We start from the raw sequence: 27,811 nt of genomic DNA, 5'->3' as shown, positions 1-27,811 counted from the left end.
ATTTTCAGTGTAAGTCCCTATCATTTTTTGGTGCAAATACATTGAAGTAACTTGACATTATCATTGAAGACCAGCAATAATAATTTTCATTTTGATTACATAATAATGGAAATATATACATGTCAAAGTCAGACATGCCCCTTTGCCAGCTGTGATGCCTGGTTACTGGTTTAAACTTGGCCCAGGTTTTTAAAAGATTTTTGGGTCAGGACACCTTAATAGCTTCAACAATTGATTGCCAGTTAAGTTTAGAATACAATGAATTTAGGCCCAGATTTTGCAGAGCTGTAATAGCTGCTAATGGTGGATATTTTGATGAATCGAAAATTTAAGTTTTTTCTATGTATAAACTGTTTATGTAATAAAATATGTTTCCGTAGTTTGTGTTTTTTCCGTTATCAGTGCAAAATGATCACAAACTAAAAAGGATTCATGCCAATATTGTCCAAAACCCCACTTTTCTAGGGCATTTCCAAACTTCTGGAGGGCAGTGTATGTGTGCTATCAGGGATGTTTAAATATTTAATATAGCTTCACACTGATAAGGCTAGTAGTGATTTATTACACTAAATTCTTATTAACACTTATGCTTGCATTTTACTATAATTTTCATGTACTGTAGTGTATTTTATGTATTGCCTGGCCCATTTACGTCCATCGTAAGTGCCTTAAATGCAAGAATGATGAGGAAACCTGAAGCGTTCTTCTTTTTAAATTTGAGTTCTCTTGTCGAATCTCACTTCCTGAGAGGTAACATTTTCCATCAGTGACATACAGTACAATACTATTTGATACACATCCTGTTTCAAGAACCTCTTTGTCAAAAAATTCACCAGCGCTGAATGACACAGAAATGATGGCAGGAAAAGTATGATGTAATTAATTTAGAATTAATTTAGTTAAAAAGGAACAAAAAAATCTGCAAAGCCTAATTATTGTACAGATCACTGAATGAAAACTTTAATTTTGTATTTATACACCCATGATAATAAAAAAACGGGTGAGTTTGACCTTTGAATATTAATCAGTATATTCTTACTGTTTCCTTCCTCTACTTTTGTAATTGTAAGGTGTTTAAATGCAAAAGTATTTTATTACATTATCAAATGATCTAATTAATTATAATATAACTATATTATAAAATATTATTGTGACATATTTGGTTTAATATCACTCCTTTTTGTCAATATTATTTAGCTTCATTTTGATCCTTTGATTCGTGTATTTTTCGGTGCTGTGATAAAACTTTGGAAGTTGAACGGTAATGCACTGACCCTTTATTTAGACATCAACATCATGACAGGATGTTAGAAGGTTTTCTTTCTTCACAGCAGTTTATGCTAAATTTCACTTGTCAGTTTTGTCATCTCATACACCAGAACAGGGTATTGCTGGTAATTCTTCTGCCATACAGAGATAATTATTAGCTTGAATTATGGGGTCAATACCTACTGATCTGTTTGATTGGAGTCAGTCAGGCAAACAGAAATATCAGCGACAAAAAGTCTTTAAAAGACTGTGAAGGGCATGCAATCTTGCTTTTGTGCAAGAATAGGATCTGAAGAAATACATCTGGAGGAATATGGATGTTTTCAGAAAGACTCTTGACACATCTAAGGCAAAAACCTGTTGATGTTATAAATGAAATCCAACAACAATCAAGAGTGAACAATGAATGTTGTGTTTTTTTGTAATACATGTGTGGTGCATTATCTGTGACGAAGGTTACCCATCAAATGTGATGCAAGATTAATTCTTGGTTTCAAGCACTCTGGTAAAGGATAAGCATTTCTTAAACTCTGATGTGCAGTTTTTCACATATCGGTAGTAAGAGTAATCAGTAGTAAAAGGGTTTATAAAAGGAACAATTCACACAAAAATCGAAATTAGCTTAAAATGCATACCTCAGGCCCCCTCTTTATTGGAACACATTTGGAGAAATTTAACATTACTTCACTTGCTCACCAATGGATCCTTTGCAGTGAATGGGTGCCGTCAGAATAAGAGTTCAAACAGCTGATAAAAACATCACAACAATCCACAAATAATCCAGTCCATCAATTTGTCTTGTGCAAAGCTGAGTGGTTGTAATAAACAAATCCATGAAGAACCGTAGCTTCCAGCTAAAATATGAGTCCTCAAACCATAATAATCCTCCAGTGAAAATGTAGTCTTCTCTGAATTGTCTGAAATATGCAGATCAAGCACAATGTATAAACAACAACAGTCCAAAACCATAAAAAAAACTGTGTTTTTAATGTGAGAGGACGATAGGGGATGGACTTTTTTCCTGGATGCAACATTTTAGAGATTATGGTCTGGTATTTTACTCAGAAGTTCAAATTTCTTAATGATGGATTTGTTTCTTTTAAACACACAGCTTTTCACCTGACAAAATGTAGTCATGGACAAGAATGTGCTCCACCTGTGCTAAATTAGCTGATTATCTGAACGTGCTCCTCCTAAACGTTGTTAATAAAACATCATTAGTGAGCAAATTATGTAATACCAATTTTTTCTGAATGTTCCAAACTATCTTGGATGGTCTAAGGTTATTAGTAAATTTTTACCATATTTTCATTTCCTTTAATGGCTATGTGCTTTGAGATGGTTTTGAAACTAATGATCAATTATCAGTGTTCTAAATCTAGATCTTCCAGTTTTAGACCTTTGATTTTAGCCACAGCCAGCTGGGATTTCAGAACAGAAATTCTGCTAGCCATAGGTCACGCCTTTTCACTGGTGCTCTCAGTGGGAGGGAGACAGCCATCTGACTCAAAGCTGTTATCATCCCAAATGAGTGTCAGTCCTTTTAAGAATTCTCAGCCTCACCTCTGCATCCATGTGTAGATTTATTTTGCTCACTGACCACAGCTACTGGCAGACTTCAGTGCCCTCGGCTCCTTAACAGAGATTAACAGAGTGTTTAAATCAAATTTAAAAACAAAATTACAGGCTGCAGTAAAGACTGAATAATGAGCATCATAACCTTGCTTGACCTGTGTGCTTTTCTATAAAACACACATTTAACATTTCATGTCATGATTATTACAACACTGTTAATAATGTTCTGCACAAAATATTTATTATATATTTCTTTCATCATTTACAATTCAGCATCTCTGTTAAATGGACCTTTATCGCACTGGAATTGAACACCGGAAGCGCTTGTCGAAGCAGTGTATGGATTCTTCCGGTTATATGTTTTTCAATATGCTGTAATCACCTAGTTAAATAAAAGCCTATTAAAATTAGCATCTGCAGGATGATTACAAAATCCAGACATTTCAGAGACAGGCAAAGAGACATTCTAATGATTACTGTGCACAGAATTTTCCAAACTCAACGGAACTTGTAATTTTAATCCAACGTACCGATCTGAGAAACCTATGGCTCATAAACATGCCTGATTTCACTACACTGTGTCAGTGCGTGCAGTGTGTGTGAGACCTGATGAATAAGATCAGAATCAACATATTTATTCATTTGTATTAAATTTTAGTCTTTATTCTGTCATTTTTCATTCATAGTCATTTCACTGTATGTAATTCATATATTTATGCCAAAATTCTTAATTAATATTCAAAGTCACGCTGTCAACGCATTATACTGTGTAAGATTAATTAGCTAAAATGTTTAACATTGTTACATTTCTTTAAGACAGCACCCGCACATTTATTCGCCCATCCATTTTAATACTGCTCTTACGAAAAGTAACCATGGTATGTGTAGTAAAACCATGGCAATACAAATGGAAATCAGTCCACGGGAAAAAAAACAAAAGTGTGTCATTGTTTAGAATAAAAGCAGCCAGGTACACTGCAGTAACACCGGCGAAAGAAAGGAAAGAGAGGATTCTCCCATCGGTTTTCAGTGTTGCGATGGGACCAGAAGTGGCGATACACTTCTTCGCTTACCGCATATAGGAAGTGAGATAAAGGTCCATTGCGCATCAACCATCTTTGTGTCCCTTTGTGAAAAAAAAAGCCACCGCTCTCAGAAAGATCAGTACAGAGCTATGCAGCAGTGATAATACACTCCATTTTGTTCTTGTTCTGCACTTACCTCATCTTTGCCAATTGATTACAGTATAATCACAGGTCTAAATCCCTAAACAAACACAAAGAACAGCAAAGACATCAAGTTAAGCAAACTGAACACAGAGTAGTATGTGAGATGCTCGGCCCCGAAGGCTCTTTGACCTGTGTGGGCAACACAGTCCTTTTACACTATAAAATTTCCAGAAACATACTAAGATATATGTTTTAAAGATTCACTAATCAAGATATACTGATTGCCCAAAGGCATATGAAACACCAGCTACCCCAGTGTTGCCACGTCTACGGTTTTCCTGTGGAATTGGGCTACTTTTACACTGTTGCAATGGGTTGTTTTTGATGTCCGTGGTCTTAAGCGACCCCAATAACATCATATTTAGTACCTAGTCCCAAACTATCCCAATCACGTTTCGAGGGGGTTTCTGTAGAAAATCATGTTCGGGGTGTAAAATTCACATTTTTTGTCAAGGTTCCCCGGGTAAATTTGCATTCCAGGGGCTAAATTAATGGGGTCGCATAAACCCACGGACATCAAGGACAACCCACAGCAACAGTTTTAAAGTAGCCCAAATTTCACAGGAAATCACAGACTTGGCAACAATTCCCAATAAAAAACATGTATTTTACACCCCTGAAAACTTAACCCTAACCATAATTTATTCCTAATATCAGAGGGACATAATAGCTGATTAAAAAGGGTGTAGAAAAATCTGATCATAAGCCTAAAACTGACATTTCCTGAAAAGGTATTCCTTAATTCTGATTGGTTGATTGAAATATTGTTCCAGGATCAACAAGGATGTTGATCCAGGAACATGTTGTACTTGGTGAAATCTTGTTCACCTCCGATCACGGCGTCCTCCACTCACTGGTTGTTGACGTTTGTAAATGCTGTGAAAAATACGTTGCTATTGGCCGCCTCAGCCTATGTGGTGTGAAAGCAGCTTGATTCAAAGAGGATCATGATCAGTATTTTTAGTATATTCTTACTTTCTTATTTACATATATATATATATATATATATATATTTCTTAGTATATTATACTTTTAGTAGGTCCATAGTAGATCCATCTATTCATTTTATTATTAAGTAAAATGTATTATGTTATTATTATTATCAGTGTTGGGGAGTAACTAGTTACATGTAACGGAATTGGCATTTTTTTATTTTTATTTATCTTATTTTTTTTGTACACTGTAATGGATTATAAGATAACTAACAAACTAGTACTACTACTTAATTATTTATGTGGTGAAATGTTGTGTAAGAAAAGTGGTATGTCTAGTTTGAACTTGCCGTTTTTTAGCAACTGATTTCTTCATGGAAGCTTTGCGTTCAAATATTTCAACTCAGATCAGTGTTTCATGTCTAATTATTTTGACACAAAACATCTAAATAATCTATCAAGCAACTGTGTAATAAGTGGGATAATGTACATCCAGCCAGTTGTTATCGTAAAATAAAGATGTATGTTTTCCCTTACTTATTATAATCTTAATTCAGGTGATAAAGGATTTGGAAAGTCTGACAGTAATCAGTGTTAAAATGCTACTGTAAGGTTAACTCTGCCTGGTTTAAATGTTTCAAAATTATTAACAGCTGAAAATATTAGAAATTTAGAAAAGTAATCAAAAAGTAATTAAAAGTAATAAGTTACATTACTTTAATAAAGTAATTGAAAAGATACACTACTTATTACATTTTAAATCAAGTAACTTGTAATCTGTAACTTATTACATTTCTAAAGTAACCTTCCCAACACTGATTATTATTTGTATTGTTGTATGTTTAACAATTCCAGAAAATTGTGTAAAGCAAAATCTGGGACATGAATCACCGAACTAGAGAGTCTACAAATATTAACTTTTTGTGTGATGCTGTTTACATTTTCATATGACAAGAAGTATTGTGATGTAATTATATATGCCTAGCTATTTACTGTTTCAGAGTGAAGCATGGAATGTTTTTTTTTGTTTGTTTGTTTGTTTTTGCATGCTAACAACTCAGGATTAAATGTTTTCAGATTGGCTTGGCTCACAGTAAATGCCACTTAACATGAGCTTTATCAGTCTGCAATTGTTGTGAGTTTGGGTTGCTTTAACATGGATTGGAAACACAACATGTACCAGCCGTTTTATTTTCTAATAAAATAATAGGTTTGATGTTTGAAAGTAAAGACAGCCATACATATTACTATTGAAATTTTATTGGTGTTCTATACAATAATTATGATTACTTTAAATTTTTATTACTGCTTTGATTATTACGAATCACAAATGAGACCTTGTTTTAAAAGCTTTTTCTCTATAGCAGGCACAAGACAGGCCTTGAGGTGAGGGTCATTAAGGTGGTCATAAGGGTTCTCCATAAAGTGCATAAGTGGTTGAATTTGGCTGATGGAGCTGTGGAACCATTTTCACAGCTCCATCAACCAGCTTGAGCACAAACTCATTTAAACACTAGCCAAGCCATTGCCATTAAATTTAAGGTTTGACCGGTTCAAGACGGTTGGCATGTGAAACAATATTCTTGTCTTTCAAGCCCCATTCTTAGGATGTGATAGTTTTGTAATGGAATTCTATCAGCTCTAATTGGCAACATGTGAATAACAATTTTAGTGAAGATTAAGTTGCATGACAAGTAGTGCACTCAGCACTTAACACAAAGAACCTGCCTGGAAATCAATTTAAATTATCACTGTCTTCAGTACTTAAATTATAATCATTATCTGCTTGAAAAGCTTGAAAATACAGATGAACTGTCAATCTATTCATCAGCATTCTTCAAGGAAATTTTTTCGTACCTCATGTGGACCGATATATCTATAATCTAAATTTTTAAAACGCCCAAAATAATTAATTATTTGAGTAGGGCAAACTTAGGGCAAACAAATTAATTCATTAAAACTAAAAATATTTAGCTTTCTTTTTCTGATTTTTTTTTTATTGTTTTGGGTTTAACACTTTTAATTTGGACTAACTTTAATTGAACTGAAACTGGACTGGGATTTATGTTTCCCACACTCTCAAAGGTACAAAAAAGGTACCACTGATGTGCCTTTATATTTTATTAACCCTTAAAAGGTGCATATTAGTACTTTTCAAGGTTCATATTACTACATCAAGCGTACATATTACCGGTAGTAACTAGTATATATTACTACCCTTCATAAGAGTGATCCTCCAGTGACAGCTTTTGTTCCTTTTTTCTGAGAATATTAAGAATCAAGTGTATGTAAACTTTTGAACGGGGGTATTTTTATAAATTCAACAACTATTTTTTTCTTGTGGACTATATGTAAACATGTTTTATGTGAAATATCTTATTCAGGTCAGTACTAAATCAAAAATAGCATACATTTTGTATGTTGTAGCTAGTTAATTTCCACTGCTAAAAATATTTAAGTTGATAGTACTTGATAATATTAAGTTAAATATGAGTTAGCTCACTCAGTTCTTCCAAGTTAAGAGCAATTCACTTGTATGAGTAAAGTAGAGTATGCTCTGTATACTACATTGTTTAAATGTAATTCATGTCTCATCACAAATTAATGTCAGTTCTCCATACACATGCAATACCATGTGTAATGGTGGGTGGAAAATTGCAGTTTTTTCACCCACCAAAATTGCAGCAGATCTAACAGAAAAGTATAATACGCACAATGTACAGATTCAGAATAGGCTACACAATATATAAATTATTCACAATATAGACCCACACATTATGTACAGTGTGTCGGGTGTAAATACAAGTGTTCTAAATTGTTCCATTTGTGGTGTCAGCAAGAGTGACAATATATCGATTGCTTTATATACAGCATAAATAATGTATAAAGCAATGTACATGTGGGTTTCTACAGGAGTGTCGGTAATGCAGAAAACACTGAAAGTGTGCACAATGCAATACAGTGGGACAATTCAGCTTGTCAACACTGAGAATTAGGCAAAAGGCATTCTCTAGTTATAAAACCGGATCTTTCATTTTGGAGAGTGATAACAGATTTTTTATTAGTGAGTGAGTTCAAATATACAGCCAAGACACATTTTGTCTTTCTCTTCAGGACCATCTGGAAACTGTTGGCAACACGATATATGATGACTTAGTTTACACTACAGTGAATAGTGCTAGACTAGTTCATTAGAATTGGGCATTATTGTATTTATAAATGTGCATGAGTAAAGAATAAAGGCAGTTCATTCTTCAATCTCAATGGGGTTGAGAACTGGGATTCATTTACCCTGACTTGATAAACAGATTAAGCTGCAAATGGCTATAATATACATATTGTTGGCTCAGAGAATGTCACAGACCCATCTGCTGTAATTTGTTTTCAGATACGTCACTTTGAAACACATGACTTAAAATGGAGTTTAATTATGGAGTCTCAAAGGAGTGTAAGTTGAATACACAAACAACAAGGTGTGTATGGGAAATGATGTGTGCACATACTTAATATAGACAACAATGTCTTGATCCATTTATAGATGCGTGATGCACAAAGTGTATCCTCAGAGATGTGGTCGACTGAAAGCTAAGGTGTTGTCCTGACAAAATAACAATGATTATTTTCCTTGGATGGGCTTTTTCCCTGTTGATAGGTAGCTGTTTGGTAGCTTCTATGCACTTCAGCCATCTTCCCGAATAGCAGGGGGTGTTCTCTTTGCAGTTGGAAAAGTCAGATTGCTTTTTCCTTTTGGTGCAGTGAGTGTTTTTCTATCGTTCCTATATATCCTGCTGAAATGAGTTAAGGCAGGTTTGAAGCAGCACCTCTTGGGTTTGAGAACAGGCAGCAGTGCTGTCAGGTGATTTCCACTGCACATTAATGGACATGACAGCTCAGGCTGTTTTCTCCCAGTCAGCAAGAAACGACTACCATGGTCATAAACTCCATCTTACATTTTCTTTAGCCACATGCCAGCTATGGATGAAAAGCATTATTCAAATGTGAAAGCATTTCTGCCAGATAAGATATGTGAAAAGATGTTTTTTATTACTGATTACCTGCCATCATTCATTTGGTTTTGACTGTGATTGCAATCACTCTTCCTGTTTAATATGCATAGTTTGCATTTGTGTGACAGGCTTCTCTGCAGTTTGTTTTTAATGGGCTGCATTCAATACAGTTTCCCAGTAGGGGGCTCCACACAAATCAACCCATGTCAAGTATGGGCAATATTAGTATTCATAACAGCTGATTGCTTTCCAAATGCACCTTCTGCACCACTCTAACCCTTGAGTGGTGTTTAGATGTTGATTTCTGGCTATTTTGGGGTGTTCGTAATAGCACATTTCATTTCTGCCTCTCTTCTAAAATATAAGATTATACCTGGTCTCTTTGTAAACATGCCTGGTCTCTACTGCCATCTAGTGGTGTGCGAAGCATAAGGTATTTTTTATTTGCTTTGCTTTCCTTTTTTTTTTTTTTTTTTTTAATTGCAAAACCACCTGTTTTCTTTTGGTTTAACCACAGTGTCCTATTCTGTATATACAGAAACTTCAGTATCTCAGCTCAGGATATTTATAGCTTCTTCGAAACAAGAACTTCGAAGGCACTAAAGCCATTTATGCATCCACCAAATGCAAATATGTAAATGTAAATCCAGTTTGTTTTAGTCAGTGTTTCTTTAAAGGCAGTAATGTCTGTATTAATCAAAAAAGAAGTGTAAGTATCTAGATACATGTATAATTTACTGTGTCAGCAGAAAAGTATCTGGATGTTTAAATGCATGTGAAAACACAAAACCCAAAAGAGGGGAAAAAAGTTAAAATATATTCAATATCAGTAAGACCTCACTAGCTGCAGACAATAAGAGGTGGATAACACTCTATAATAACCGTAAAAATCTACAGTCTATACTTTAATAATCATAAGAATATGTGAAATTGTAAATCACATTGATATCTCTCAACAATATTGTTCCTGTTCCCCTCAGAGTAATTAAGTATATTGCAGTTATGATGTATATTTTATCATTCAGGAACAGTTTGATGATTATCTGCATAATAACTGTAAATCTGAAATTGATACTTAATATTTAAAATAAATAAAATAAATGAATCTATAACAATGCAGTACTCTATTTCAACTGATCTGAATAGGAGCTGAAACACAAGACTAGTTGTCTCAGTGGCAGGAATGTGCTTTGCTGCACTTTTGCCTAAGTTCACATTTCTAGGTCAAGATAAATCTTAGACATAGGCCTATTCAGTTAACAAAACTTTATTTTGAGAGAAATGGAGTTGGGCAGATTGGAGAGAAATTGTGGAAAAGAGACATACAGTAGACAGAGTCAGACACAGAATCAGGTGAAGTTGTTCAACTCACAAAACAATGTTTCTTCAACATAAAACTATCCAACAAGACAAAGCAAACTTACAACTAAGAAATAGATTTAAACAGGTATCCAAATCAGTTTTGAGTTTGAGCTGACAAAACCCCTTTCGTTCTTATGAAGGACATCCAAATAACCTGATAAAAACACATATAGGTAGTAAATCTTCCATAATGAATAATATAAACAGGAAAAGCTAAGTGCTGTTTTTTTCTGAGTGTGCAAGTGAAAGTAAATGTAGTAAAAGTGAAAGAGATTTGAGTGCTTAACTAGTTTGACAGTGTTTGCATCAGCTGGAAAGACGAAGGCTGCTAACTTGCAGTAACATTGCATTTTTTTTCACACAACTCTTGTGACCACTTCAGGCCTTTGTGCACTCTTCAACTGAGTTAGGCAACTTTAGACAGAAAAGGTAAGTGGAGCAACAAGCCAACGGGCTGTTCACACACTGTGCTCTTGTGTTATAAAAGAATAGAAAAGAACACAGTTTTGAGAAATGTTTTAAAGTAGAACTTCTTTAACATGGCACAGATTTAAAATGAGATGTTTGTCAGTGAGATACTGAAAAAAAGGGGAGAAAACAATTCTTTTAATTCAGATGATTCACGAAAACAAAAATTCTGTTCTAAACAGTAGTCAGACCTGTTATGTTACTGTGACAATGACGTACATACATCCCACAATACTTGAAAGATTAGTTCACTTCCAGAACCAACATTTACAGATAATTTACTCACCCCTTTGTCATCCAAGATGTTCGTGTCTTTCTTTCTGTAGTCGTAGAGAAATTATGTTTCTTGAGGAAAACATTTGAGGAATGTTATCCATATAGTGGACTTCAATGGTGCCCCCAAGTCTGAACTTCCAAAATGCTGTTTAAATGCAGCTTCACAGGGCTCTAAACGATCCCAGCCGAGGGAGAAGGGTCTTATCTAGCGAAACGATCGGTCATTTTCGAAACAAATTGACAATTTATATACTTTTTAACCTCAAAGGCTCATCTTGTCTCATCTGTGCGATGCGCATGCGTAGTCTGTGTAATCGGTTCAATACAGTTGGGGTATGTCGAAAAACTCCCAACTCGTTTTCTTCTTCAACTTCAAAATCGCCCTACATCGCCGTTTAACCCTATTTTGGTAAAGGGCGTTTGATCTTCTTTGCATGTTCACTTTGTAAACTCTGGGTCGGTACCTCTGTAGGTTTGTAGGACGAATTTGAAGTTGGGGAAGAAAACGAGGTGGGAGTTTTTCAACATACCCTGTCTTAAAAAGAGTGTGAAACAGAGTTTACGCAGACTTAGACAAGACGACCGTTTGAGGTTAAAAAGTATACTAGTTGTTTTGAAAATGACTGATCGTTTTGCTAGATAAAACCCATTTAAACTGCATTTTGGAAGTTCAAACTTGCCATTGAAGTCCACTAACTATATGGAGAACATTTCTGAAATGTTTTCCCTCAAGAAACATAATTTGTTATCTACTGAAGAAAGAAAGACACGAACATCTTGGATGACAAGTGGATGAGTACATTATCTGCAAATTTTTATTCCGGTAGTGAACCTCTCCTTTATTAAAGACAGTATAATACGAAGACAAGACATAAACAAACAGTTAATTTTGATTATTAAAATTAAATTGTTACTAGTTGATTATTAAGTCAGTAAAGCAGATAGTGTTGAAAAGTCATTCTTTTGTGAAGGGGTGATGTTGAATAGTTAAATGGAAATCATTAATGTCTCTGACCAGATGTTTTTTTTTCCCCCTATTTAGGAGAGAATAATGGCAAATGCAAGCAACAGTAAGTCTTAAAATAGTTCTGTCTCATGACAGAGTATTTTTTAATTAACACAAAATATATCATAACTTAGGTCATGGGTGTGTTTTTCTCTTTCTTTCTAGATAGGTTTCATCTTATTGTCCCCGATAAAGCTCAGAGTGCTGAGGTCAAACTGGGGTCTGATGTCACTGTATCGTGTCACCTGACACCTGAAATCAGTGCTGCTGACATGGAGATCAGGTGGTTTAAGGAGACAGACTGTGTGTGTCTCTATAAGAACAGACAGTTGACAGAGGGGAGAAAATATGTGGGCAGAACGGGTCTGTCCACTGAGGAGCTGAACAGAGGAAATGTGTCCTTGAAGTTGAGAGACTTCCAAGAATCAGACATAGGAGTTTACCTGTGTCAGGTCATCAGTGAAGACACGACAGAGGAGATAACAGTAGAAGTAGGAGGTGAGCATCCTATAACTCCACTTTACATCAGCTCAATGTTCTCAGCAATCTCCTGTGTGAGCTAAAAGTGAACTAAGTCATAAATCAGTCAAATTCAATCAAACACATGCTCAAATTGTGCGTTGTTCCCGCAGGAAAAGAAGATTCTGGTGTCCCACCTGTGAGTCATCCATCGAAGATTCAAGGTGGACAAGTCCTGAAACTACATGAGGTAAGATAGATTAAGAACTACTTCACTTCTGCTGAGATGTACACTAACACTAGAGTACTAAAAGCTACTGAATCAGATTTAATCATAAGTGTCTCTGTACCATCTTTACTCTATGTTTCCATCTGTAACTGTACAGCCATAATGGATTCTTGTCTGTTTTCTTTATACCTTCACAGTTAGACAGAACATGGGGAGACACTCAGAGAATGAAAATGGAGGAATCTGCTTTAATGACAGGTGAGTGTTGTTAAAGTTCACTTTCTTTGTCTGTTATACATGAGGAAAGACATTCCATTTCTCTGGTAGACTAATGGAGACATCATAAGCATGATTTCCTTTTTCAGAGTTTGAAATGAATTATGTGAAGGTACTTCACCAAACAATATTCAAGGTTTTCAAAAATCAAGGGAAAAAACTGGAACAAACCGAAATACAAATAAAGGCATCCAAGATGGATTTGGAAAGAGTCCTACAACAGCTACAAACAATCACAGAAAAATCTGGTCTCCAACAAAATGAAAAACACCCTGCTGTGAAAGAATCACAAATTCAGCAATTAGAAAGACAACTCCTACAAATAACTAAATACATAGAAGAGACTCAGAATCAGCTTCAGGAGAAAGACACACAACTGGAGAATATGAGCAAACAGATGAGTGAGAAAGAGAAACTACTGGAGAGCACAATCAAAGAGATGGAAACCAGTAAACAACAACTGGAGACATTGAGACAGGAGCAAATGAGAAATAAGGAGATGTTGGAGAAGAGGATTTCAGGTAAGAAATGTGATCAAATTTTATCAAGCACATATTAATATGAGTACTTGCTAAGGACATAACTTGACGTTACATCTGGGATTGTTTCTCTTCTTCTCTCAGAGTTGAATGAAAAATCCAAATGTCTTGAAGAAACAAAATCTCTTCTCGAAGAAAGTGATAAAAAGATTAAAGATCTGGACAAAGAGAAAGAAAGACTTAATGAAGAACTTCAAGACAAGGACAAACGTCTTAAGGACATTAATGCTAAACTGATGCGGACAGTCAGAGAGGTTGAGCAGAAACAAAATCAGCTTCAGGGCAAACACACACAACTGGAGAATATGCACAAAATGTTGAGTGAGAAAATGAAATGCTCAGAGAACAAAGCGATAGAGCTGGAAGCCAGTAAATGTCAATCAAAGGAATAGGAAACTAAAAGCACAAATCAAGAAAAGCATAAAATGATTTAAAACAAAGGATTTTCTCCCTTAATTTTTAAATCCATTTTTACAATATCCTAAGGAATAACAGATACCTTTGTTTTTCTTTAGATCACCTTTGGCCTGCTACATAATTCAGAAGTCCTGCAGATTATGTGTGCATGAAATAAGTAATTTTTTTTTTTAATTAGCTACCTAACAATTAGCTTACAAATCCAGCAGAATGTTATAGTCAAGCTATTGTCCTTATGGCTCATCACCTACCACATTGTTCTCAGTGTCTATTGCATTAAGAGATTCTCAAAAAAAAAAAAAAAAAAAAAAAAAAAAAAAATAGAATTAGGATGACAGGGATAATATACAAAGTTATATTTCTGTAGGAAACATAATGTGAAATGGGTATTTCTGTGGTGATGTCCATTTAAATGATTTCATTTGTGGAATGTATTGATACTTTACTGTGCCTTTCCTCTACAATCTCAGTAAATGTGGTGTAATGGTAAAATGTGTGAAACCTGCAGTGCAAGTTTAATACATTCAAGCTATTTTAAGATGTAAAGTAATTATTTTAATGGCTAAATAAATAAATACGTAATTTTAATCATTAAAGATGAGTTTAAGGGATAAAATTAGTGACTGCAGGGGGACTATTTTTATTTGGTCGAAATCCAAACACCCCAAATAAACAGGGCGTGGGAGTCTCTGCAGTTACAGAGAAATTGAAAGTGAAAGGATTTTTCATCTGACATCAGATCAGTCTGAGGGGTTATTCTGGTCAGTTCTGCGTTGCACTTTAGCTGAGACAGGATACATAAAGAAGAAAGGTAAGTGAGGTCCATGCATACATCCTAACCGAAATCTGCAAGGTAACACTTAGGCTACCGTACATAAATTTAATTGTCCTTGCGTTTCACCAACGGGTGTGACAGTTCTAAAATACATTCGGAACGGTCAGGCTGCCCAAAAAGATCCCTTTTCGGACTGTGGTCTCTACGTGTAGCATATCGAAATCGCAGAAGGGCAAAAAATCCTATCCAATAATGACGGGCAACAACGAGGTATTTGTTTCACATGTTCAATGTTTTGGACGACTGTGTGTTGTGTAATTTCTGATGTGTTTGTACTACGCTCATTACCGAATATAGTTCTTACGGCTTTGTGGCATTAAGGCGTTAAGACGTCAAAGGCGCAAAAGACATAGAAGACAAACCCAAGAATAAAACGCCAGTTTTAAAGAACCAGCCTGTGTCTGTGTTGTCGTGAAGAGAGCTACAAACAGTCATTAGAAAAAGGGTGAAAACACAACAAAAGTTTGTGGTTTTAATGTTATAAATGCAACGGGTATAACGTAAATGTGTTACATGCTGACATGCACTGAAACTAAAGGCAGGAATAGAAAGTGAAAGTGAGTTCCATACTCGGAATTTGTGCTCTGCATTTCAGCCATCCAAGTACACACACACACACACACACACACACACACACACACACACACACACACACACCATTAACAGACAGCAGGAGCAAATGAGGTGTTAGAGGCGATCTTCATTTGGCATGGATTTTATTTACATGCTATTTTAATACTAAATTAAATTAATTAAAATAATGAATAAAATAAAAGCTATATTAAACACTAAAGGAATGGTGAAATAATTTTGAAAAGCATAATAGGTCCCTTTCAAGTAACTATTTTAAACTATGTGTCATTGGAACAAGACACCCATGGGCCACTGTAAGGAGATTTGGTGTATATGGTACAGAACTACTTTTGGTTGGATCAAAGTTTTGTAAAAGCATTGTAGGCTATGCCTAAGTAGTGGTATAAGACTGATTGTACCACTACTTGTTCATCCCTCAGCAGTAGCCACGTTTACATGTACACGTTTTTGATATTCCAATTAAAATCATTCCGTCTGAACAGTACAGTCTTGTAAGAATTAAGTGTGTTGTTAGTGATGAGGTGATGTTGAAATTCTTTTCTTACTGAGTCTTTTGCCCCATTTAGGAGAGAAAATGGCAACTCCATGCAATAGTGAGTTCCTTTAAAGTTACTCATTTTTTTCATATATACTCAAATGTGTGTGTCTCTATATGGAAGAACAGATGATACCGTAGCTTTACAAAAAAGGTTAGCCCACAGCTCTTTATTTGTGTTTTTTGAATATTGTGCAATTTCAGTCCCATAGTTTCCTCATTATCAGTATTATGAGTATTGTTGACTGGATCTTTTCCACATTTTTCTGATTACTCTTACTGTAAGTGTTTTAAAGTAATGTTATTAGGGAAAAATAAATTTGGTTTATATATTTGTTGTGAAATTATTTTTTTAGTTATGCTTGCTATTCAAAACTCAGCACTTGGTCTTTGTTTCCCAATAGCATTAACGGGGCCTGACGGTGCTGAAATGCTTCAAAAATCAATTGAAACGGTGAGAGAACTTTTACTTTATGTTGAATGTAAAATTCTAAGATTCCAAACTTCTGTCTCATGCTGACTTCAAACAAATAATTTTAATCATCTATTCAAGATTTAGAGAGATAACTACACAGCTAGAGATTTTGACAATATTAAACAACAGCATATACTACTCTATGCACAATACACACACACTCTCTATACTGTATAATCCAATCAAGGAATATATTTTTAATTGTAATGTAATGTTAGTTTTTAGAAAGTAATATCAAGCACAATTTACTGACAGCTTCAGCCAAAAGTGATCCATTGACACATCAGTGTAAACAAGTATAATAATTGCAGTGCTGTCATGTGTTGTATTTCACTCACACCATCAAACATGAATCCTTCTTTAAAGCAGACTGCCCCAGAACAGACTGATGACAAGAAAATGGAAAATTCTGCATTAATGGCAGGTGAGTTTTGTTAAGAGTTTAGGATCTTTTTTGGTAGGATGTTTTTCAAAGATCAGTACAGACAGAAGAAACTTCTTTTTCATCTGTTAAAGTCAATGTGAAAGACAAAGGGCACCTTAAAGAAACAAACCATTGTTTTGCCCAAGAAATCATACGTCTACATCATATGACTCTCTTGATTACAGAACACATGAAATATGACGTTATGATGATATTGTGTGTATCCACCTTTTTCCTCAACATGGAAGTCTCGTCTGAACAATACTTTACATTTCTGGCCCCTGGTGTTTATAGTCAAATTAACATATTTTCTGAACTGATAATGTAACATTAAAGGAACACTCCACTTTTTTGAAAATAAGCTAATTTTACAACTCCCCTAGAGTTGAACAGTTGAGTTTTATCATTTTCTATTCCATTCAGATGATCTCCAGGTCTGGCGATAGCTTAGCATAGATCATTGAATCTAATTAGGCCGTTATCATCTCACTCAAAAATGACCAAAGAGTTTTGATATTTTTCCTATTTTAAAACTTGACTCTTCTGTAGTTACATCATGTAGGGGTGCACGGGGCACAAACTAACGTGGGGTTAATTGTAACACACATGGTTTAAATATTTCCACACATGCTAGCATAACCAACTTTAGGGTATTTACTAGTTACCATAGTAACACTCTACAGAGAATTCAAAGGCCTTTTGATGATATCGCTGAATATTTATTTTACCATAGTAAAAGTACATTTTTGGCTGAAGTAAAAAAATGTTGTCAGTTTTTAGTATTCATTTAAAAGGAGACAAATCTGCTATTATTTTAATCGCCAATCTGTCTATCAGTTTAGATAGTTTATTATTGCTTGGCAAGCCAGCAGAAGACACTAACCACTTTTATATTCCAGTTGCGCTGATGGGGAAAGTTGTAACACTGCATTACAATCTGCCCCGCTATTATTTAACTATGCTATTCTATGACACTAGCCATGTAATTTTCACTATTTAATTTTATGGATTTTAAAAAGGTGAAGTTCAGGGGATTTTGTCCACAAAAAGATAAGAAAACACACATAATTTTATTATTTCACACACAGTATTCACTTGTCAGTCTTTAGCATGAATGCAAGGCATATGCTGCCAGACACAGACAGATTTGCTGGTGCTCAAAACCAACCATGTTCCTGGAGCCCCCCCCCCAACACTGCATGTTGTCCATGTCTCCTTAATCAAACACACCACATCTCATTAGTAGAGACTCCAAGAACTGAAATGGGTGTGTCAGACAAAGGAGAGACGCAAAATGTGCAGTGTTGGGGGGCCTCCAGGAACGTGGTTGGGAACCACTGCTTTACAAAAACTTTTTATGTTTTATGGCAGCCACCATAAGGGGGGCGGTGTAATAGATTAAAGACTAATCTTCTATCAGGATACATCCTACAGAATGAAGTAAATTATCAAAATTGTATATTGTATGAAATATAACTGCACATTTATAACATAACCCTTTTTTTTCTTTGTTTTTGAATTTTGCAGAGGAAGTAAAAGTGTTCACTTTTTTTACTGGAAACAACAATACATTGCATGAAGTACACAAGAACCTTATTGGCACTCTGCGAAACCACATTCCGAATCTGAGAGAAGTTAAAACAGTGGACGAGAGTGACTTCGCTTTGATTTTGTGTCTTCTTGTTTCTCGAGCTGGAACTGACATTGATGCAGCACTTAAACAATTTGAAGGCAACACAGGTTGTTACAGTTCACTGCACTATTTTTAAATGAATCTAGCTATGTTCATGTTGTTTTTTTAAGAATATTTTTAAGTGTGAAGTATATATTAATCATAAGGATATGAGATTAATTTGTTTATAATAAGTTTGCCTATTTCCTTGAGCAGGCTCTAAGCTGGCTGTTCTAGTGGTGCTTCATCCCACAATTGACCCAGAGAAAACAGTGCTAGACAGCAGCAAATATGTCAACACGACAGACATACTCACAGTGGACTATCTGTTCAATGAGGATACAGGATTACTGAAGTGTCAGAGGAATTCAGATGCAGACAACAAAGTTAAGAACTGGTTAAAGCAAGTGTTTAACAAAGTTGACTCAAAAATGACTCAGAAATATCAGGGTCAAGGAGAGTCACAAAAATCAAAAAAGGTAAATCGGATATTACATTTAAGTTGCTTTTTATTTTTTAATTTAGATAATGTGACTGAATATCACCACAGCTGTTGTGTGTCTACAGGATAAAAGTGAACCGAAGTCAGTGCAGACAATAATGCAGAGAAAGACAAGTGAGTCTGTGTCTTACGAATGACTTCCCACAATAACTGCTTGTTAAGTCATAAATACTACAAAAAATATTTCAGAACATACAACTGCTTGGCATGAAGAAGTAATTGAATAAGCTTTATTTTATTAAGATGTACTGTAATTCATAAGCTTGCATTTTAAAATATAAATGAATAGAGTGCTGTCACTGAAGAACCTTATATTATTTTCATAAACTATTAACAGATTGTTATTGTGATGAAAAATATTATGAGCTGTGATTCATCCAGATGAATTAGTAAAAATATATCAGCAGTCTATCTGTTGTGATATTGAAGTGTAGTATAATCTGGTGTATGGCTATGATCTATCTTCAGAGAAATCATGGTTTTATGATGATATTGTATGTATCCTAGTAGCCAGCAACAACACAGCTTAATCATGTGCAAATTTTGGGGTGGTTATAGATTAAAAAAACTAATCTTCTATCAGGATACATCCTACAGAATTAAGTAAACTGTATGAAATATAACTGCATATTTATAACATAACCCTTTTTTTGAATTTTACAGAGGAAGTAAAAGTGTTCACTTTTTATACTGGACACAAAAATACATTGCATGAAGTACACAAGAACCTTATTGGCACACTGCAAAACCACATTCCGAATCTGAGGGAAGTTAAAACAGTGGACGAGAGTGACTTCGCTTTGATTTTGTGTCTTCTTGTTTCTCGAGCTGGAACTGACATTGATGCAGCACTTAAACAATTTGAAGGCAACACAGGTTGTTACAATTCACTGCACTATTTTTAAATGAAGCTAGTTCATTTTTTTTTTTTTTAAAGAATATTTTTAAGTGTGAAGTATATATGAGACATATATATACGGAAGTTTTTGTTTATAATAAGTTTTTGTTTATAATAAGTTTGTCCATTTCTTTGAGCAGGCTCTAAGCTGGCTATTCTAGTGGTGCTTCATCCCACAATTGACCCAGAGAAAACAGTGCTAGAGAGCAGCAAATATGTCAACAGGACAGACATACTCACAGTGGACTATCTGTTCAATGAGGATACAGGATTACTGAAGTGTCAGAGGAATTCAGATGCAGATGTCAAAGTTAAAAACTGGTTAATACAGCAGGAATTTAACAAGATGATCTATGAAAATAGGGAAAAGACTCTAAAATGTCAGGGTCAAGAAAAGCCACACAAATCAGAAAAGGTAAATCCGATATTACATTTGTTACTTTTTAAATTATTATTTTTTTTTAATCTAGATAATGTGACTGAATTTCACCACCACTGTTGTGTGTCTACAGGATGAAAGTGAATCTGAGACAGTGCAGACAAAAAGACCGAAAAGGGCAGATGACAAACCTAAGACAAGTGAGTCTGTGTCTTACAGAGGGGCCTTAGACTATAACTTTTGTTTAGTCATGGATATTACGTTCTTGACTGTTGTGAGTTATCAGATCATAATAAGGGGTCTTTCAGGACACCATCCTGGAGAATGCAATTGATTTTTAAAACAGTTATTTTATTATTATCTTGGATTCAATTTGTATAAAAATATTTGTACGTTTGTATGTCTTACTTAATAATTCATTTTCCAGAGGGGGTCAAAGTATTCGTCACTTTGGCTGGAAAGGCAGATCAGTGTCACGAGGAATTTATTGCCATTCTGAAAAACCGAATTGAAAATCTAAGTGTTGTTCACACAGTGGACGAGACTGACATAATTTTGGTTTTCTGCCCTATTGTTTCTCGAGTTGGATCTGACATTGAAGCGGCATTAAAATGCTGCACAGGTATCTCCATATATATATCTCCATATGTAAATATATATTCCGTATATTTATTATTAAATATTAATTTATTATTTATTTATCTTCTTGAACAGACTCTGTACACACTCAGAAGCTAACTGTTCTAGTGGTGCTTCATCACACGTTTGACCCAGACAAAGTGGTCCTAGACAGCAGCAAATTTGTCAACAGAACAGACATACTCACAGTGGACTATCTGTTCTATGAGGATACAGGATTACTGAAGTGTCAGAAGAATTCAGATGCAGACGACAAAGTTGTGAACTGGTTAAGACAGCAGGTATTTAACAAGAACTAAAATGCTCTATAATATCTTTAACACAATGCTGTTTACTAATTAATGTAATATTGTCATTTTTCTTTGCAAATTTAATGTACGGTCACAAACAACCAAAGACAATGATAGTCAAGTGTATGTAATCTACTAACAGGCACAAAATGGGTTAAGACAAGTTTTTAAGTAACACAAACACCAGTAAATTGACTACTGCACACCTTTAAATACTTTTATGCCATAACTTTTATGCCTGTAAGTGAAACTATATGCAATAATGTCAGCCACAAAAAAACTGTCCATGTCTTTTTTCATTGCTAATTTTTCAGTCTTTAGTAGATCATGACAGTAATTTTTTAACACCAAAAGAGGGTTTGTGCTCGTTTAAAACCCTTTGTACCAACTTACATGCTAATAATTTTTTACTTAGTAGTGACAACCTTACTCAGTCAGATTTCATAATACAGTGTGAACAGGAGTTTTGTGAGATCACCAGTTTTTTATACTGTGACTAATTGCAGTGGAAATTTATCTGCAGCTTGTAATTGAGAGTAAATTGCTGTTGCTTGGTTGAATATTGCAGGAAATTGGCACAACATTATCATTTTATCATGGGTGTATGGGGTCTTCACTGATGATGAAGGATTGTGAAGTGTTTAATTTTATTCAAAGGGAAAAATAATCAATAAGTATACTACCAGTATACTTATCTTAAAGTCAAGGATTTGTGTTGGCAAAGACTAAATGTTTAATCTGTGTGTTTGACTGTTTTGCTCTTCAAAGAAAAAGAATCACTGGCAATCTCACATTCATTAATGTCATTCATCTCTGCAGGAGAAGAAACTTGAAGCTTCACGAGAAAGTAGGTTGAAATTATGTTCTATAATTACTTTTGATGTGGAGTTTGTAAATATGAATTTTAATTGAATCTACTATAAACCACATCATATCTCAGTTAAATATGTCTAAATATAATATGCATTTTTTTATGTTTTATGAATATGTTATATAAATATTTAACTGCTGAATCTTGTGAATGGAGTCCTTACCCTTAAAAATAATAACCTAATTTAGCCTTATGTAGTCAGGATAATAATAATTCAGTCATTTATAAGAAAATTTGTAGTTGAGTAAAACAAATGAATTTAGATATTAACACATGAAGAATCTTTACTTCGAAATGTAGTAATAAGTAAAAACCACTTAAAGAGTTATGTTTTCGATCTGGTTTTATAATTGTGTTGTTTTGTTTAGACAAACAGCAGATGACATCTACTTCCTCCCATCCAGTAAAATATTTTGTGAGTGTGACTGGAGATGCACAGGAGCATCATGTGCACTTTATAAAAGCTTTACAGGAAGGTATGAATCTGCAGGTTTCTACAGAGCAGGAGAGTGATGTCATTCTGCTCTTCTGTCCTGACATCAGTGGGTGTCACATGAGAACAGGTAAAGAATGATCAATTTACTGCTCAATAAAAAACTCTACAAATGTGTTGACAGGATACTGTCTTGAGGAAATAGCTTTAAAAAGGAAAATTAAAAACAGGAAAGCAAAAATCAATAATCACTTTATTATTCACTCTTAAATGTGTTCATCACCAATCAATAAATATATTGATCAAGCTGGCATTAGTGGTGTAAATGATCTGCTTTATTTTGAAAGAAGCTTCTTCATCACTTCATTATATGTTCTTTGTGACCCATATGGCATAGAGTTTGACAAAAAAATTTCTCTCTATATCTTTCTCTCTCTTAATCCTCAGACAGGCCTGTTGTTCTCATTTCTCGCCATCAAACACTGGACTCAGACAATTTAAAGAGACGGACTGTTATTCCTGTGAGCTATATTTTCCTTGAGGGTGAAGGTCATTTTGATTGCCAGTTGAACAAAGATGAAATTTCTGCAGTCTCACGGCAGCTACAGGTGATCTGATATTTATAAAAATTATTATTGTTTGTTGCAAATTTGAAGTAGAGAATGATCGAATGAACAACACAATAACAGAGACAAAATAAAGGAGACATTGGATGCCCATTTTCCACAAGATGGTATGATTCTTTAGGACCTTCATTAAATGTCTGCAACAAACCATACTTTGGTTAAAATTCCTCAGTGATCGTGTAAAACAGCCTTTTTACCTGGTCAAAAACAGCTGTTCACAGCGACCTGTTTCATTGGACGCCTCTTTAAATGATAATGAGCTACTGCTCACCCCACCCCTCTTTTCCATGGGGCGTGTTGTGAATATATCTGTATGTGGCTCAGAGGTGGTCATATTCAAATTGAAAGAGTTTGTTGACAGCTTCAGACTCAGACAACCCATAACAAACTGGCTATGTGTTTTCTTTTCTCAGCTGGCTGACACACTACACTGTAAAAAAAGGACCTGTAACTGTAAAAATGCTACAGTAATAACCTGTTAAATGGTTCACAGTAAAAGACTGTAAAATTTACAGTAAATAAGCGTAAATTAACATTCCCAGAATTCCGTGTTACTTTTTTTTTTTTTAATTTGATTGTTTTTTTTGTTGTTGTTTAAATTACTCTTTCTTCTTAGTTTTTTCTTATCAGATTTGTACATTAGTGTTGTATGTTACATATATAATATATATATTTTAATATTTAAAAGCTGTTTGTGATGAGCTTTGGTTCATCATGTGAATCAGTGAAAACTGGTGATCCTTCATATCACCACCTGCTTTTGGCGGTTATCAGTGTATTACAAAGGTACAAAACAGATTTCAGTACTTCAAAAGGTTGGTACATTAACATTATATTAGTTAATGAAATTACAGTATTTACCTGATAATTTAAGTCAAAAGTTATTTTTATATATATATTTTTGAAAGTAAAATTCCGGCAACCACAGCTGCCGTTCTTTTACTGTAAACTTTACAGAATCATTTTACAGTGTAGAAACTTAACTGAATGCAAAAATAAATAAATAAAATAATAATAATAATAATAATAATAATAATAATAAAAAAAATTTGAAAATATAATCCAGTGTCCCCTTTAAATTATGTGGATAGATTGGAGATCAGATTAGTTTGGCATAAAAAAGAAATATAGTTGAATAAGATTTTAATGAATAAGATGTAGTTCTCTAAACTCTAACAACATACTACATGAAACTAATAAAGTACTTTTTAAAGAATCTTATAATCATTATTAATCTCACTGCTGTCTGTTGTTTTGTATACAGGAGAAGAAAGAACAAGCTTCAATAAATTTAAGTAAGTAGGTTAACATTACTTCTTATAATTATGTTTGATATTTAGTATGTAATTTAGAATTTTAATAAAAAAAAACATATCAATATACCCCACTCAAGTATGTGAAAATAATGTATGCTATTTAAATGTTATAAATTCTTTCTAATATTAACTGTATTTTTGATAACTTATAATACAATTAATAAAATAAGATTTGCTTTATAAATGTTATAAATTTATGTTTTATAGGTGTTTTACTCTTGACCCTTTAAAACTGACCTCATGTTGATTCAGTCATATATTCAGTTTTTAATTTAATAAATTAATTACTTAAGGTGTTACTACAAGAAAAAACTTTTTATACCAAAATTGTACTTTGTGTATTTTGTGTGTTTTATCTGTTTTTATAAATGAGTTCTTTTGTTCAGATACAGAGCATCCATCTCCTCCAGTTTCTCCGGTATTCACTTCCTCTCATACAGTTAGATATTTCACCAATTTAACTAAAGATGCAAAGAACTTTTTGCGCTGTATAGATGCTACAGAGAATCAGATTTGTCTGAATGAGGTTACTTCAGTGGAAGACAGTGATGTCATTCTGCTCTTCTGTCCTGACATCAGTGACTGTAACAAAAGAACAGGTGATGAAAGATCAGTTTACTATATATAAAATATATATTATATAAAAGAACATTTTATATATTATGTTGTTTTATTGTGAACATTTATTTAAGACTAAATAAAAAATGATAAACTTCATTGCCCCTTTTAATATATATATATATATATATATTCTCATCTATTTAACATAGAACTATATTGACAATTTCTTTCTTTGTCTTTTTCTTTTCAGACAAGCCTGTTGTTCTCATTTTTCTCCACAAAACAGTATCTTCAGATTCAGTCCCAAGCAGCAATGAATTTGTCAACAAACGAAGAATTTTGCCATTAGACCTTGTTTACGTTGAGGGTGAAGAACTGCCTAACTGCAAAATTAACCGATATGAATTGTCTGCGTTCTTAGAGTTTCTAAGCGCTAAGGTGACCTGATGTTTTTGAACAGAATTCATTTTTACATATTTCAAACTTTAAGCAAAGTATGATCCAAGGGTAATGGCTGAATATATGTCACAATAACAATAAATTTTGTGCTTTGTATAGATCATCAAGGAAAAGTAGTGGAATGAACAGGATCAATACACCTGTCACCTGTCACCTGTTCACCATTCAGAAAGATCCTGTGACACTGACAACTACATACATCAACTCTCCCTACTGATGAAATCCCTTTTAGCTTGTGTCTATCAGCTGCTTGTCAGATATACTGTAGAGCTATAAAAAACAGTTTTGCACCCAACAGGAAAATGCTTTATGAGATGACATGCTTGAAGTTGTATGTGAATAAGTCTAGTGTGTTGTTGTGCATTTACAAAGCATGAAGCTGCATAATTCAGAAATCCTGTTAGAATTATTTGTTTAAATGAATGACCTATAGTGTACAAAAGCAGTAAAACTCTCTAGCCTACTGTATGGCAAAGTTTGTGTATAACCATCAAAACTAAATGTTCAGTACAGTTGTTTAATGCAGTGCCTTATGTTAATAAAGAGGCAAATAGAACTAATTTGTTCTCTCTATACATTTCATTGAGAGATTTTTAGTGAAGAGTTTTAGTGTTAATTATACTGTATTTAATCTGTGCGATGTATTGATAGATTCTGTCTGCTACTGTGGCTTTCCGTTAAATATTTGCGTATAATAATAATAAAAACTGATCTTTACAAATCTTAGTACAATTGGTGCAAGTGTGTTTGTGTGCTTTGCTTAGCTGTGGAAATTAAAAGATTAAAAATAATTAACAAATAAGAGATTTTTGTTTTCAGGATATACTTAAAAAACGTAAAAAACTTTATCAATTCTGCCATTTCATAAAGTTCTTAGATCATTCTGAGAATCATTGAGGGGGTGCAGATAAATGTGTCCAAATTAATCTGTTTAGCAAAACGTGTGGTCCAATTTATAATGCAAACAACGGTAGGCCTTTACAAGCCTATCATTTTACACTTACATTTATTCCTTAATAAAATTATCATGTTGTGCTCATTTTAAATTAGAAAGGAACATCTAATATACAGAGGCGTATTTATGAGAATATAACCAGCAGAAGCTGTTTGATTTGTAAATAGGAGGCGAGGCGTTTAACTGCAGCATAAGTGAAACCGAAAGTTTTCAAGCAGCGTTTCCTGATATTACATCTACAGGAGACCCGTGAAAGGCGAATCACAACAAATTTGTTTGAAGGTTTTTAATGGCAAAATACATTTAATTATGAGTCAGACTACACTCATGAGCAGACTCTCCGTGTGAAGTCAGACAACTTCAAATTCCCTCCGTGTGAATTCTAAAGTAAAGGCAGGAAAATCGCATAGGTAAGTATAGTTAGTTCCATGCTAAAGTACATGCTAACCAACTGCAACACAATGTTTTATTTCGCGTTGAAAATTATCAAAAGACATGATCACAGCATGAATCTTATATCTCTATGCATCTAAATATATTGTGCTTCCGTCGTCGATGTGGTAGTTTCTACGATTAATCAGAAAGAAAACGTTGGATATATGTACAGGCTAGTAGAGGCCATATGCACGTATATGCTGTATAGCCTACTTATTTTTTGGCTCAGGGCTGTTTACGTATTACGATTTCTACGTAAAAGTATTTAGGTATACCACTTGTTTTGCTTCGCAAGTCTGTGATCTACTGTCATGTTAGCTTCTCCTTTAACTGTGTCCCGTGCTGTTGTGTGAAATTCGCGATCTCTGTTGTAATTGGTGCAGTATCACTTCTATCATTCTATGTTCTCTCGCTGTCGTAAGGAAATAAGGTGAGAGGAGACACTAGTGTCACACCCCTGTGGACTGTTTTGTTGGTTTTTCCCTCATGTGTCCTTATTAGGTCTTTGCTGTTCCGTTTCTTGTTATGTCGTCACTTGTTAATCACGTACACCTGTCTGTGTCTCATTAGTGTTCCTATATAAGTTTGGTTCAATTACTTGTTTCTTGTCCGTTCTTAATGTCGCGTTTATGTCACCTTATGTTAGTTTATGTCGTGTTGGATTGTGTCTTCCCGGCTGTTCCGGTTTGTTCCTGTTCCCGTTTGGATTATTAAGTTGGCTTGAGAAAGCCAACTTACTGATATGCTATTTAAACTTCTTATTATTAAGTTGGCTTGAGGAAGCCAACTTACTGAAATCCGACTTAAACTTATAGTTATTATTAAGTTGGCTTGAGAAAGCCAACTTACTGATCTGCTATTTAAACTT

At 34.3% G+C, this 27,811-nt stretch overlaps 2 protein-coding genes across 3 annotated transcripts; both read left to right on the top strand.

Moving 5' to 3' along the window:
- Positions 1-10,655: 10,655 nt before the first annotated feature.
- Positions 10,656-14,167, top strand: LOC127165959 (tropomyosin-2-like). 2 transcript variants are annotated; one of them, XM_051110993.1, is made up of 8 exons: positions 10,656-10,803; positions 12,161-12,188; positions 12,290-12,622; positions 12,757-12,833; positions 13,010-13,070; positions 13,178-13,200; positions 13,276-13,609; positions 13,712-14,167. In XM_051110993.1, exons 2-8 carry the CDS (start codon positions 12,170-12,172, stop codon positions 14,017-14,019), a joined length of 1,155 nt encoding a protein of 384 aa, XP_050966950.1. In that variant the 5' UTR covers positions 10,656-10,803; positions 12,161-12,169; the 3' UTR covers positions 14,020-14,167. The 2 variants fall into 2 exon arrangements, with proteins under 2 accessions (XP_050966950.1, XP_050966949.1); XM_051110992.1 differs by having other exon boundaries at positions 13,178-13,609.
- A 620-nt stretch (positions 14,168-14,787) lies between these two features.
- Positions 14,788-26,257, top strand: LOC127164691 (uncharacterized). The gene is made up of 19 exons (XM_051108716.1): positions 14,788-14,855; positions 16,040-16,066; positions 16,413-16,462; positions 16,853-16,907; positions 18,435-18,647; positions 18,796-19,058; positions 19,147-19,195; positions 19,745-19,957; positions 20,120-20,394; positions 20,492-20,558; positions 20,786-20,980; positions 21,073-21,278; positions 22,107-22,134; positions 22,527-22,721; positions 23,039-23,199; positions 24,482-24,512; positions 24,920-25,132; positions 25,345-25,532; positions 25,653-26,257. Exons 2-19 carry the CDS (start codon positions 16,048-16,050, stop codon positions 25,668-25,670), a joined length of 2,439 nt encoding a protein of 812 aa, XP_050964673.1. The 5' UTR covers positions 14,788-14,855; positions 16,040-16,047; the 3' UTR covers positions 25,671-26,257.
- The last annotated feature ends 1,554 nt before the right edge of the window (positions 26,258-27,811 follow it).

This window comes from Labeo rohita, chromosome 5 (assembly GCF_022985175.1).
Source record: "Labeo rohita strain BAU-BD-2019 chromosome 5, IGBB_LRoh.1.0, whole genome shotgun sequence".
NCBI lineage: Eukaryota > Metazoa > Chordata > Actinopteri > Cypriniformes > Cyprinidae > Labeo > Labeo rohita.
This window is presented reverse-complemented; position numbering and strand designations above follow the sequence as displayed.

Coding starts and splice junctions, on each gene's coding strand:
- LOC127164691 (XM_051108716.1), top strand. Junction 24,513..24,919: donor ACAAGCTTCAATAAATTTAA/GTAAGTAGGTTA, acceptor TCTTTTGTTCAG/ATACAGAGCATCCATCTCCT. Junction 25,133..25,344: donor TGACTGTAACAAAAGAACAG/GTGATGAAAGAT, acceptor TTTTCTTTTCAG/ACAAGCCTGTTGTTCTCATT.
- LOC127165959 (XM_051110992.1), top strand. Junction 12,623..12,756: donor GATAACAGTAGAAGTAGGAG/GTGAGCATCCTA, acceptor TTGTTCCCGCAG/GAAAAGAAGATTCTGGTGTC. Junction 13,071..13,177: donor GGAATCTGCTTTAATGACAG/GTGAGTGTTGTT, acceptor TTCCTTTTTCAG/AGTTTGAAATGAATTATGTG.